Below are 15,545 nucleotides of genomic sequence, written 5' to 3' on the forward strand. Positions count from 1 at the left end.
GGAAATCCTGAAGAGGGACTTCATCAGCCTGATCGAGACGGTACGCAGCAGATCACCCGCAACAAAGATCGTGTCTGGACCTCTCCCACATACAGACGTGGAGTTAAGTACATAGCACTAAATGAAGCCAGTCCTGCTGGATACATTTATACACATCAGCCTCATCTAACTGGCAGAGGAGGAAGTGTTGCATTCATCTATAATCATAATCTAGGCGTCACACAAAGACCTAATCATAAATTCAACTCTTTTGAAGTTCTTTATACCAGTATAACATATGTAGCCACAAAAAATAAGTCAATCCACTAATTATTATTTACAGACGTCCAGGGCCATATACTGAATTCCTTAGTGAATTTGCAGATTTGATCTCAAATCTGGTTGTTTCTCTAGATAAAGCATTAATCATTGTTGATTTTAATATTCATTTTGAAAACCCAAAATCTGAGAACAGCGGTTGAGTCCATTTTAGATTCAATAGGGATCAATCAGAACGTAATAGGACCCACTCACAATGGTGGTCACACACTTGACCAGATACTTATATACAGGTTAAATATAGAAAATATAGTCACACATCCACAGTCTGAAATTGTCTCAGACCATTATCTCATCTCGTTTAAATTGTGTATTGATCATAAAATTTGCACCTCGCCACGCTACCGCGTAAAACGTACATTCACGTCAGCTTCTGCACAGAGTTCCATCAGCTTCTGCACAGAGTTCCATCAACAACCTCCCAGAGATATCAATTATATTTGGATCACCGTCCGATCCCACAGAACTCGATCAGGTGACTGAATGCTTAGAGTCAATGCTCTGCTACACACTAGATAAGTTAGCTCCACTCAAAAGAAAAATAATTAGAGAGAAAAAGCTAGCACCCTGGTATAACAATCAAACACATACCTTAAAACAGACCACTCGACAATTAGAAAGTAAATGGCATCAAACCAAATTGGTAGTATTTCAAACAGCATGGAAGGAGAGCCTCCTGAACTATAGAAAATCTCTTAGTGATGCTAGAAAAGTCTATCTCTCCACCTTAATATAAGAAAAGAAAAACAATTCTAGATTTCTATTCAGCACAGTAGCAAAATTAACTAGGAATAAAACCACCACATAAACAGACACACAATCACAATTATTATGTAGCAGCAAAGATTTCATGATTTTTTTCATTGGTAAAGTTAAAAATATTAGATGTGAAATTCAGACTATCAATTTAAAACCAGACAGTTTTATAACTAACCCTGTAGATGATAATATAGCATTATCTGATCAACGATTAGAATGTTTCACTCCCCTTAGAGAGACCGAACTAACTTCATTAATCTCATAAGCAAAATCATCAACTTGTATACTTGATCCCTTACCTACATATTTCTTTAAACATATTTGTCCAGGAGGAATTGAACTCCTAAAAATAATCAATTTTTCCCTTTAGCAGTGGCTATGTACCTAAAGCATTTTAACTAGCAGTTATTAAACCCCTGATTTAAAAACCTGACCTCGACCCCTGTCAATTGTCCAGCTATAGGCCAATATCAAATCTCCCCTTTATCTCCAAGATCTTAGAAAAGGTTGTTTTTCTAAGCAGCTATGCGCGTACCTACATAGGAATTACATTCATGAAATGTATCAGTCAGGATTTAGGCCTCACATATTATAGAGACAGTGCTGGTTATAGTAGTAAATGACCTACTGTTGGCCTCTAATCAAGGTTGTGTTTCCTTGCTTGTGCTACTTGGCCTTAGTGTAGCTTTTGATAGTATTGATCATACTATTCTCCTTGATAGACTAGAAAATGTTGTTGTTAAGGGAACAGCCCTCTCCTGGCTCAGATCTTATTTGACCGATCGCTATCAGTTTGTAGATGTAAATGGTGACTTCTTCATGCATTCCGAGGTTAAATTTGGTTTTCCAAAAGGTTCTGTTTTAGGCCCTCTGCTTTTTACATTATACATGCTACCTCTGGGTCAAATTATTTGTATACATGGAATTAGCTTCCACTGTTATGCTGATGATACACAGTTGTATATATTTCAGCAAAGCCAGATGACAGAAAACAGCGGCATAAAGTTGAGGAATATGTAAAGGACACTTGATACTGGATGTTTATTAACTTCCTTTTACTTAATTCTGACCAGACAGAAGTACTTCTACTAGGAACACATGCAGATAGAAGTATGCTTTCTGATTACACAGTAACTCTGGATGGACTTTGTTTCATCATGTGTTGCAGTAAAAGACCTTGGTGTGATGATTGACTCCAGTCTTTCATTTGACGCTCATGTAGATAATATTACTAGGATAGCCTTCTTTCATCTCAGAAATATTGCTAAGATAAGAAATATAATTTCACTACATGATGCAGAAATATTTGTTCATGCTTTCGTCACCTTTAGGCTAGATTATTGTAATGTCTTACTATCTGGATGTTCCAGTGGGAACCCTTTGGACTTGTTGTTTTTGGTATTAAACTACGTAACCTGCACTTGCTTCTGTCTTTGCCTCCATCTCATGACACAGTGTATATAGTTGTGTCTGTGGGGCTAGTTTCATTTAGTGCTACATACTCATTTGCTCTAATCCAGGTTTCTGTTAAACATAGTAAATTAAATCCCTGCTCATTAATAGTTTTGTTTACAATAAGTGCTTTAGATGTTTGAGCTTTACAGACGACATCTCAACAACTGCACGGCCCTGTAGGTTCATCCTGTACAACATCAAGAAAATCAGACCCTACCTCAACGAACAACTACTAGTCCAGGCTCTTGTTATCTCAAAACTGGACTACTGCAACTCATTATTCTCAGGCCTCCCAGCCAGCTCCATCAAACCCCTTCAAATGATTCAGAATGCAGCAGCACGCCTCGTCTTCAACCAGCCCAAGAGAACCCCTCTTCATCTCCCCCCACTGGCTTCCTATAGCTGCCCGCATCAAATTCAAGGCCTTGATGCTCACGTACAAGACCTTGTCTGGAACAGCACCCTCCTACCTCAACTCTCTCCTGAAGGCTTACGTTCCCTCACGCAATCTGCAATCAATCAATGACCGACGCTCAGTAGTACCTACTCAGTGTGGCTCAAGGTCCCTTTCAAGAACCTTCAAACTAACTATTCCTCAGTGGTGGAATGAACTTCCAACCTCAATCCGGACCGCAGAATCTGTCACCATCTTCAAGAAACAGCTAAAGACCCACCTCTTTCGTGAACTCCTAACCAACCCCTAAAAAAAAAAAAAAAAAAAAAAAAAAAAAAAAAAAAAAAAAAAAAAAACTTACCGGCATTTACACCTCTACTCTGCGCACTTTGCTTCTCCTGGAACTCAATTAATGGATCTTGTATGGTAGCACTACTTGTATTTTCTCATTTGTAAGTCACTTTGGATAAAAACATCTGCTAAATGAATAAATGTAAATCAAATATGCGAACCAATGATCCGATGAAGTGGACCCTGCCATAGCGCGGGAATAATGCTAGGAAAAAGAAAAAAAACTAGGCCTGTTATAAGACCTTCCCAGTAACCATTTTCTTCAAACCAAAAAACACTAATCAAAGTATGAATTACACAAAAGGACAGACAACAGTACCTTAAGATTAGACAATGTATGCTTTTGCAATGTATGTCTACTTTTAGTTTCGCATCCAAATGCATTATATAGGTAAAAAATTATGGTAAAGTAAATAATCCACCTCATTCACATTCATGAGTCTGTAAAATGACTGCTAATGACATATAATAGATGAGTCACAGAAGCGGGCTGAAATATATCAGCCCAAATGGAGATCAAATCTAGAGGTCACTGTGTAATCACCTGACAAGACTGTCACTGGTTTGGCTGCATGAGTCTTCAGCAGTGGGCTCATTACATCTAGCCCACAGCATTGCTTCATTGTGTGTGTGTTTTTTTATGATCATTGGTGGTGCTGTTGCACTCAGTTTAACAAAAATGAAATAATTTTTTTTTTAATGAACTGCAAGAAAGGTATGGATACCAAAAATGAAACCTAATAGTGATTTTTTAAAAATCTTTGAAATAAGGGGGGCTAGCCCATTAACAGACACCCCTGTATGTACTGTTAATAAAGGCAATTATATTTCCAGTACAGGTATTTTTTTTGCCATTTTGAAACTCATTCATCTTTTTCATCATCATTTTTCCTGAAGTGGCCTTCTTCTATAGTGTTTGTGCATACATTTAAAAAAAAAAAAAAGTATTTACTTAATTTATTTTCCCACATATAGTTATGCAATACCATTCAACCTTTCCCTCTCTCTCTTGAGAAGGTTGGTTAGGGTGCTCAAGGGTGGAAGATGGCGAGTGTTTTTTACATTTTAAGAAGACAAATACCATTTTTATATGGAGAATTTCCATGCCAGAGCAAAAAGCAATCATACTGGTGAAAAAATAAGAAATGCAATGCACAAACTGCACTACTTTAAGTGACATGTGGACAATGTGTGACACCGAAAAGCAAAGCCTTCACTGAAATACACTTAACATCTGTTGAGTTTTTGTTCACACTACAAATGTAATGTGGTCACATCCACCTGAGATCGCCTTCAAATGTGGTCTGAGTGAGTAAACCAAGACACATTTGACCCTGATCAGACCTCTATGTTGACAATCATCCAAAATGAATGTTAGTACCATGTCTGAACAAGGCTTTAAATGAAAAATAACCAGCACAGTGTTGCTCTTTAAGGGGTAAATGCTGAATTTATTGCAAGAATTGAATGTAACTCTCCCATTACATAGCACTTTACTTCCATCAGTGTGCGGGACACATGCCACACTAAAATACAATAACAACCCTCAGTCAAACTCAGGGGTGTGGTTTTAATTGGAGAAGGGGTGAAGGACCTGGGTGCATTCTCGAGCTTATGAAGCATATGTCTAAAACTTGTAACTTCAAGTGTCTGACATACAACTAGGAAAAAAGCAAAGAAGACACCCCCTCAACATGGAATTCCTACTCAAAAACCCAGGAAGCTCTCCTCAACCCCAAGCTCAAATCAACATTGCTGCTCACAGCATCAACAGTAAACAAAGTAGCACTTCTTTAGATTTAAATGAGTTAGGCTATATATATATATATATATATATATATATATATATATATATATATATATATATATATATATATATATATATATACACACTCACACACACACACACACACACATATATATATATATATATATATATATATATATATATATATATATATATATATATATATATATATATATATATATATATATATATACATACATACATACATATATATACACATATATATATATATATATATATATATATATATATATACATACATACACACACACACACACACACACACACACACACACAGTGAGGGAAAAAAGTATTTGATCCCCTGCTGATTTTGTGCGTTTGCCCACTGACAAAGAATGGTAGATTTATTTGAACAGTGAGAGACAGAATAACAACAAAAAAAATCCAGAAAAATGCATGTCAAAAATGTTATAAATTGATTTGCATTTTAATGAGGGAAATATGTATTTGACCCCTCTGCAAAACATGACTTAGTACTTGGTGGCAAAACCCTTGTTGGCAATCACAGAGGTCAGAAGTTTGTTGCAGTTGGCCACCAGGTTTGCACACATCTCAGGAGGGATTTTGTCCCACTCCTCTTTGCAGATCTTCTCCAAATCATTAAGGTTTCGAGGCTGACGTTTGGCAACTCAAACCTTCAGCTCCCGCCACAGATTTTATATGGGATTAAGGTCTGGAGACTGTCTAGGCCACTCCAGGGCCTTAATGTGCTTCTTCTTGAGCCACTCCTTTGTTGCCTTGGCCGTGTGTTTTGGGTCATTGTCATGCTGGAATACCCATCCACGACCCATTTTCAATGCCCTGGCTGAGGGAAGGAGGTTCTCACCCAAGATTTGACGGTACAAGATTTGACGGTACATGGCCCCGTCCATCGTCCCTTTGATGTGGTGAAGTTGTCCTGTCCCCTTAGCAGAAAAACACCCCCAAAGCATAATGTTTCTACCTCCATGTTTGACGGTGGGGATGGTGTTCTTGGGGTCATAGGCAGCATTCCTCCTCTTCCAAACATGGCGAGTTGAGTTGATGCCAAAGAGCTCCATTTTGATCTCATCTGACCACAAAACTTTCACCCAGTTGTCCTCTGAATCATTCAGATGTCAGGATTTCAGTCCTTCACAGCGTAGTGTGTTACCAATTGTTTTCTTGGTGACTATGGTCCCAGCTGCCTTGAGATCATTGACAAGATCCTCCCGTGTAGTTCTGGGCTGATTCCTCACTGTTTTCATGATCATTGCAACTCCACGAGGTGAGATCTTGCATGGAGCCTCAGGCCGAGGGAGATTGACAGTTCTTTTGTGTTTCTTCCATTTGTGAATAATCACACCAACTGTTGTCACCTTCTCACCAAGCTGCTTGGCAATGGTCTTGTAGCCCATTCCAGACTTGTGTAGGTCTACAATCTTGTCCCTGACATCCTTGGAGAGCTCTTTGGTCTTGGCCATGGTGGAGAGTTTGGAATCTGATTGATTGATTGCTTCTGTGGACAGGTGTCTTTTATACAGGTAACAAGCTGAGATTAGGAGCACTCCCTTTAAGAGTGTGCTCCTAATCTCAGCTTGTTACCTGTATAAAAGACACCTGGGAGCCAGAAATCTTTCTGATTGAGAGGGGGTCAAATACTTATTTCCTGAATTAAAATGCAAATCAATTTATAACATTTTTGACATGCGTTTTTCTGGATTTTCTTGTTGTTATTCTGTCTCTCACTGTACAAATAAACCTACCATTAAAATTATAGACTGATCATTTCTTTCAGTGGGCAAACGTACAAAATCAGCAGGGGATCAAATACTTTTTTCCCTCACTATATATATATATATATATATATATTATATATATATATATACACACATATACATACACACACACACACACACACACACGTTGGTGCTTAAAAGTTTGTGAACCCTTTAGGATTTTCTATATATCTGCATAAATATGACCTTAAACATCACCAGATTTTCACACAAGTCCTAAAAACATACAAAAAGAACCCAGTTATACAAATGAGACAAAAATATTATACTTCATCATTTATTTATTGAGGAAAATGATCCAATATTATGTATGTGAACCTCTAGGTTTAGCAGTTAATTTGAAGCTGAAATTAGAGTCAGGTGTTTTCAATCAATGGGATGACAATCAGGTGTGAGTGAGTGTCCTGTTTTATTTAAAGATCAAAATCTGATCTTCACAACACATGTTTGTGTACTATATGTAATATTGGATCATTTCCCTCAATAAATAAATAACCAAGTATAATATTTTTGTCTCATTTGTTTAATAGGGTTCTCTTTGTCTACTTTTAGGACTTGTGTAAAAATCTGATGTTGTTTTAGTTCATTTTATGCAGATATATAGAAAATTCTATATTTATATACCATCTTTCTGGATTGATAGTTGAAGATACCTGTAATCAGGTTTTTCTGAATGTTCACTAAAACATGACAAATGTATCCAGAGTAGAACCTATAAATTATTAGACTTACTTCAACATTTAGAATCAATAGAAAGTCCTTCCATGTTTTATGACAGCATAATGGGGTAACTGAAAGGTTGTGCTTACATTCTTCAGTTAAATTCTCTTACAGAGTATAGGTATTTTTTTTTTTTGCAGCTGGTAACATGTAACATTTATGTGTTGTGCATATTTGCAGGCAAGTGCATATATATATATATATATATATATATATATATATATATATATATATATATATATATATATATATATATATATATATAAATCAAATGTGTCTCTATTGTGTTCCAAAGATCATTTTACAGACAATTATTAAAATGCAGAAATATTAAATGATAGAAAGCAAGACTGTGGTAATACCTGGAGATGTCTGGCAGTTTCCTGTCGAATGACGTGCTGCGTGAGATGGATATCTCAATGTGCTGCGAGATTGGTTGGCATTGCACTTGTTCAGGACCCTGAGTGGGTGAGCTTCGCGGTAGGGGCTGGCCCCCTGGAGTAGTGCACACCCGGTGCCAGGTGGTGTTCTTCCTGAATGGGGTCTTATATTCACAGGGTGTGCCTTCACTGTCGAGCTTGTATTCCACCATGGGAATGCGGTACAGCTCCGAACAACCTCTGAAAGTGTAGGTAATAATTTAAAAAAGATTCCTCTTAAAAATGCTAACATCGCAGAATCAGTGTAAACTTGTTCAACTAAAGCTTCCACTAGCTTTCTTACTACAACAACAGAATTGTTGAGGCAAGCGTTCCAATAATGCTGATCTTATTGCCACACGAAGAAAAATGAAGCACAAAGATACATGATACTGTTCAGGAACAGAAGGGCAGAATGGCATGGACAGAGAGAGGGTAGGGGGTGCAGACATTGCTCTAAGAGTGTATTAACAGTTTGTTTTTGAAAAAACAAAACAAAACAAAAAACAATAAGATTAACCTCTAACGTTACTATGTCTATCAAGTGCAGCGAGTACACTATTTTATGTCTTCCTTATACTTTGTTCAAAGCTTCAGGAAAACTCATATGATCAAGGCAAAGAACTACTTGTTCTACCACCTCTGCCAGAGTGAACCAGGCTTTAAAGAGACAGCTGTTACTAGACCCTGAGACATACTCTCTACAACATTCTACTCTCTCTCTCTCTCTCTCTCTCTCTATATATATATATATATATATATATATATATATATATATATATATATATATATATATATATATATATATATATATATATATATATATATAAAATCTGTAAATTATACGTTATAATTATAATTAAGCATATTTGCCCATATTGTTGGAAGGGTGAACTGTGTTGTTGCTAGAGGGAGTATCGGTGTTGAGAGAGGCACATGGAGGCCTGACAGGTGTAGAAGCAGGGGTGTTGTGACCAGCTGACAACTCCCTACACATGGCTGTTACTAAAGCCTGAGCCATACGCTTTCCAATGTTCTATTTAAAAAATGTAAATTAAAAATATATAAATTATACGTTATAATTAACAATTTAATACAGAAATAGAAATAACATATCCTTGCCAAAATGCATTTAAGTAAACTTTTAACTTGAGCCAAATTTAGAAATGTTTAAAAATCTATAAATTATACATGTTATAATTAACAATTTAATATGTTCTAACATTTCACTTCTCTTATTTCCGGTTAAATAATGGGAAAAAAAGTATGTTTTATTCATAAAACAAGGCATATTTGTACCAGACATTTGTAAAATGAATGTGAAAATAATGCTTTGAACCCTAAGTATTTTTCAACAAACTTGAGAAAACCAAAAGTGTACCCGGCTCTCCCCTAGAACTTGTTCTCGAATCAAGCACAAGTAGACAGGTGGCACCAACTCTGTAAAGCTGAGACTCCCATCTAGTGGTAGCTTAGGCACAGTTGTGTGTGGATCGGGAGATATGTGTGTGTGGATTGTGCAAGGCAAACCGAGGAAAGAAAGTCTCAAAATTCAGATGAACCGAAAAGGATCGACTCAGAAAAGACGTCAACGAATGTCACTTGATCAACAAATGCACATCTAAATTGTTCTATGCACAAATTTTGCGTTATTTAACAAAGATTTTTTTTTTTGCATAAACCTGTGTTGTGTTTGCAATTGTTTGATATCCACGAGAGTGTATTTTGGTGAATTTTTAGTGTATTTTTGTGATTTTTAAAAACAAAAGATCAAAAGGTTCAACAATAAAGACAATTTTTCACAGACTTCTTTTCTCATATTTACCAAGGGTGCCAATATTAGTGGAGGGTACTGTAGGTATTATTGCCAATCACGAAAGTCAACATTGCACAACTACACACAGAATATCCCTGCTACGCTTATGTGTGGAACTTGCATTTATGTGCGGAACTCGCTTTTGAAAAAAATTAAAATAGTCTATAATATATTGTCTCCTTTTTTGTTGATGAAAATAAATAGATTTTGGTAAAGTTTTTATTTTTACAAACTACATTTTAGTCTTGTCTTTTTTGTCAACAGCATTGCATGTTGATATAGTCACAGTTAGTGTTTAATTACATCAGTGTCGTCTTGTCATCATCTTGTCTTAGTCTTGGAAATAAAGGTCGTTGTAGAGACCTAACATTTCCATGATGATGGAAGGCATGAAGCCCTTGTAGCATCTCCTCTTTGCTTTTGTTTTGGATCCAGCTCAGCATCCTCTGTACGGTCTCAGTTCTTCAGGAATATAGAACCTCATTCTGGAGCATGGCATGATCTTAGAAGTACCAGCAGATGGTTATGTGTGTACATGAAGTGACCTGCTCTCTACCCATGGTTCTCCATTCTGAGCATATTGTTTATAATAAGTAAAAGAACTATGTGCCTAAACAAACTGAAACTTTGAAAGTAAGAAAAAGTGACATATGTGACAGATAAGTAAAAAACCCCTAATATACAGGTAAAATATAACGTCTCTCAAGACAGGGGCTGCTGTAATCAGCTGCCACTAGCACAGCAATATCTTGCAATTTTAAATTTACGCTAACAGTGAATGGTGCAGAAATGCTGCAGAAGTCTAGAGTTGCTGTCTGCTGCTGGTGGAATTTATGGAGTTAAGTCCTGGCCATAATAACTCCCCAGAGAGTTTACTACTGCTGTGCTAAGTGTCGCAGTGTACATTCTAGTGCTTATGCAAGGGAAGCATTTATTATACTCTATGACACTATCAACAATCTATAGACTGCACACCCCAAGGATTTTTCATTGCTGGTGTGTGTGGCTACATGGTCAACCACCAAGCTGTGGATGGAGAGCCAGCAGGCACTTGCTTACTACCCAGGAGCTGTCGCCATGTACAGAGCTCGAGTAATCCAGCGTCAAGAGGGCAGTCCTACAGCATGTTGGCTGAACACCTGAGGAGCACTGCCGGTGCTTCTGGTCGCTGCAGCTCCCTAAGGTCATTTGCCCCTACACCTATGCACCTACAGAACCACTCCTGTTGCCGGTGGTTGATGGCAGAGGAGCGGGATGCACAACAGATTATCGAGCTGGTCACACTCAAGCAATCTGTCGCTAAACTCCCGACAGGAACAGTAGAGTGGTCTAGTGCCACTGGCCCATGGCCCTGGATGAAGCCGTGCAGCTGGTGGGAGATCACTTGGGGGTGGTCAGTGGTCCAGGCAACTCCCTTTTTCTTTACTCTCTCTCCCTCTCTCTCCTACTCCTGACCCGGGCTAAACCCGGCCCCCTGACCCCGGTTTCCTCCTGGCTCTTCCTGCCAGAATAAAATATTGAACTGTCTCACGGCCCATTTTCATTGGCCGGCAATTCACGGCAATGTTCACGGGTGGAGTGATGTTAAAAGTTATAAATGCCTTTAAAATTGTTCATTTGTAAATGTAACAATTGAACAATGGTTTTAATAAAGTAATGAAAAAAAACATAAATCATATGCAAGCAGTTGCAAAGTTGTTTTTTTTTTTGTTTTGTTTTTTTAAATGTTACGTACCAGCAAAACATTGTAACATTAATTTTTGAAGTATAATGTCAAATTGGAGTGTGCATTTCCATGCATATGGCTGAGGAGCTATAGGTTTTAACAAGTCAAACTTTCTAATCAAAGAAATTCCTGACATCAAGAAATGCCTGAGATGAACAAGTGCATTAAGAACAAGTGGCTGACACACTGTGTCTCAGAAGGTGCTGGCTACAAGCAAAAGTTCTCCAACAATTTTCATCTGGGAGATTGTCTCTTTGATGGCATTGATGATTGCAGCAGGACATCTATCAAATGAGGAGAACTTCTCCACACATTCATTCCATAGAGTGATCATGTCAAAGACCTCAGGAGCAGATCATTTCAGTTCATTAATATGATGTGTTGCATTAATATGTTTTTTCATTATCTTATTAAAACCATTATTGTTCAGTAGTAGCATTGACAAAGTAACAATTTTAACCCCTTTTTACTAGTACACTGGCGTTCCGTTCTGCCAGGCGGAATGGAAACCGACTTATCAGACATTTTCAATTAGTATAAACAAATGGGTTATTGCCACAAGACTGTTATACGATTGGCTTTCTGTGTGTGCAGTGTCATGACGGGCACTCACACTAGGCTAAGCATGTATATTTTTGTCGGCCGTCGCTGCGAGTATGGGCGGGAAGAGGATATGACATCATCTGTCAAAAGCAGGCAGACTCTCGTTTTAAGCTGTTTATATAATCTTTCGAAGATGTGTTGTAAAGTACAGGATAGCGTGATACCGATGAAATGAGCTCTTCCATTTTTTCGTTTCTATTTTTTAACTAAAAAGGTCACGCAGTGGAGTTGCGATGATCTATTGGCCGGGCGTCTTCACATGATACAATTACGCAGGTCAGAGTTCAGCAAATTTGTACTTTCATCATGCAGTGAGCTTGCGTTTCCGTCTGCCATTTTTGGATGCGTTTGCGCGGAAGCCTAGAGTGACCACCCCATGACTCTGGCGAGGAATTGGATTTTTTTTTTTGGAGGAAGAAAACGTGGATTGAGCCGAAGAGCATTCCAGCATGGAGTGGACACGGTCCTTGAAAAGTATGTACATTATGTTGCTGTCTATTTTTAATTTTGCTTGTAGTGTGGAAATGTCTTTTTTTGCAGGTAGTATGGAACTATATTTTTTCTACATGTGGCATGTGTCGTGACGGACTGACAGCCGGCGCGCATAATGAGAAAGTCGCTCCTTCCACGACTGCCGCACCGGCACGAAGCGGACAGCCTCGTGCCAAACACACCATCACCCGGAAGGACCATCACGGTGGGGCAGGACCGTTGACGCTACACCGGATGGCGATTGGGGAGACCGTCGGGGAAATTCCACCACTCAGGCGATGGCGGAAGAGGATAAAAGGACGCGTTTCCGCCCGTGCGAGGAGAACAGCTAAGAGACAGACTCCGTGCGAGTGCGGACGAGACCGCCGGGTGGTGAGATCGCGTTCGACGGTGGATGACGGCATGGGAAACCCACGCACACGTCTCGGGAACCCCGACACGCCCTCGAGAACGTCACAACGCCAGCCACACCCCCACAAAACCCCTCACACACACTCACCTCCTCACTACAGACAGCTCCCACACAGACAAGTAAAACACCCGTTTTGACTGCAACCTGTCTCTTGTGGGTCTGTGCTCCACCCTCCCCCGGGCTAATTGCCCTACACTGGTGGAGGATGCAGGCATAGAGTACAGACTCGCCTACAAACAAGCAAAAAAAAAACAAAAAAAAAACCATGGACCCCACACTGAAACACCTGCTGGAGACTAGCATCCAGCAGCAAGCAGCGACACAGCAGCTCGCCAAAAGCCTTCAGGTCGCAACCCAGATGCTGATTGGCCTGAGGACTGAGACCCCCGCTGCCTCCATACCCCTCCCCGACCCGGGACGCGAGATCCACCGCCTGCTTCCCCCCCTCGCCCCCGAAGAAGATCTTGAGGCGTACTTCGAGGCCTTCGAGGGTATTGCCCGCCCGGAGGGATGGGACCGTGACAACTGGCCTTGCGCCCTCGGCCCACTGCTCACGGGAGAGGCACGCACGGCCTACTATGCCCTCGAGCTGGAGGAGGCTGCCGACTACGTGTGGGCGAACCCCTTACCAGGCAGCGACAGAGTTCCATCGCTGGGCTTATCGACCGGGGGCCCGACCACGCGGACAGCTGAACACCCTCGTTCGGATAACCAAAAGGTGGCTCTGGCCGGATCAGCATACCGCCGCGGAGGTGGCGGAGAAAGTGGCCACAGACCGTTTCCTGAGGGCATTGCCCCGCACAGAACGCCAGGCCGTAGGGGCGCAAGCACCGACAACGCCCCAGGAGCTCCTAACCACCCTTGAGCGAACCATGGCCACCCTTGAGCTCGGCCAAGGTGAGCAGCGGCTCCCCGACATGCCCTTTGATGCCCCTGGCCCCCGGCCCGACCACCAGCCCCGTCCCGGCATCTGGAGGACTCGATGGAGATCGCCCGTTCGTGTAACCCCCGTGATCGAGCCCATGCCTACGGAGCCGGAGATGGAACCTGCCCGGCCACTTCCGAAGCCATGGTTAGCGGGCTGCGCCCTCCATCTACAACAGCCGCCGGAGGGCCCCACCCTGACTGTGTGGGTCGAGGGGAACCCGGTAACCACCCTGCTGGACACCGGGAGCACGGTGACCCTCGCCCGGCCCTCCATTCTACCCAAAGGGCGTTGCCGGGGGGGTTCTCACTGTAACCTGCATCCATGGGGACACCCGGGAAGTTCCCGCAGCCGAGGTCCAGATCCGGGGCGAAGCCGGGGTCTGGCCCCTCCAGGTGGGCCTGATCCCCGAGCTCCCGGTGCCCCTGCTCCTTGGAAGGGACTGGCCAGGATTCCCGATGGGCCCGGTGGCCGAGTCCAGCAGGCCGCGGTCACACACGAAGAGGACCCAGGCCCGGCAGGCCTACCTGGCCCAGGACAACAGAGACGCCACCACTGAAGGTAAGGCCCCCCAACACACTAACCCTCTGTTTTCTGTCTTTCACCAGGTGAACCGGGAGGGGAAGTTTGGACGGGAGCAGAAGGAGGATGACCGCCTAAAGCACTGCTGGGCCCAGGTGCGAGTGATAGAGGGAGTCGACCAGAGCCCTGACCTGAGACTCCCTACCTCGTACTTTCTCGTCCGGAGCGGTCTCCTCTATCAGCGGGCCTGCCGCCGCGGGGAGCAGGTGGACCTACTGGTGGTGCCCAAACCAAAGACTCAAACCGTAATGCATCTGGCTCATACCCATCCCCTTGGCGGCCACCTGGGGCCACGAAACACCCTGGAGAAGCTGAGGGATCGCTTTGTGTGGCCCGGGATGGACGCGGAGGTCCGGGCCTTCTGCCAGCTATGGCCGCAGTGCCAGCGCACTGCCCCACAGAGGCCCCCGCCGGCGCCCCTTATCCATCTGCCCATTATCAGCGTCCCGTTCGAGCGAGTGGGCATGGACCTCATGGGCCCCCTTCCCAAGTCTGCCCAGGGCCATGAGTACATCCTGGTCATTGTTGACTACGCCACCCGGTACCCCGAGGCGGTGCCGCTGCGCAAAGCCACCTCCCAGAACATCGCCAGGGAGCTGGTACTCCTGTTCAGTCGGGTGGGGATCCCAAAGGATGTGCTGACCGACCAAGGTACGCCTTTTGTGTCTAAACTAATGTCCGATCTGTGTCGACTGTTACAGGTGAAGCACCTTAAGACGTCGGTCTACCACCTGTAACCCGACGGGCTGGTCAAGCGGTTCAACCAGATGCTCAAATGGATGCTGCGCCGGGTGGTGGACGAGGAGGGGAGGAACTGGGACCTCCTCCTCCCCTACGTGCTTTTTGCCGTCCAAGAGTGCCCCCAGGCGTGCACAGGCTTCACCCCCTTTGAGCTCCTGTTCGGACGGCGCCCGCGGGGACTGTTGGACGTGGCCCGCGAAGCCTGGAAGGAGCAACCGTCCCCCTTCCGCTCAGTCGTCGAATATGT

The 15,545-nt window shown here is 42.3% G+C and overlaps 1 protein-coding gene across 3 annotated transcripts in view; it reads right to left on the reverse strand.

Moving 5' to 3' along the window:
- The window catches only part of LOC108261051 (signal-induced proliferation-associated 1-like protein 2), a 202,331-nt gene that overhangs the window by 81,458 nt on the left and 105,328 nt on the right, over positions 1-15,545 (reverse strand). For all 3 annotated transcript variants that reach the window (XM_017461868.3, XM_017461867.3, XM_017461866.3), the window contains exon 10: positions 7,945-8,202. In XM_017461868.3, the coding sequence (XP_017317357.1) occupies positions 7,945-8,202 (258 nt within the window). The remainder of the gene's footprint in view (positions 1-7,944; positions 8,203-15,545) is intronic.

Source organism: Ictalurus punctatus, chromosome 3, assembly GCF_001660625.3.
Source record: "Ictalurus punctatus breed USDA103 chromosome 3, Coco_2.0, whole genome shotgun sequence".
Lineage (NCBI taxonomy): Eukaryota > Metazoa > Chordata > Actinopteri > Siluriformes > Ictaluridae > Ictalurus > Ictalurus punctatus.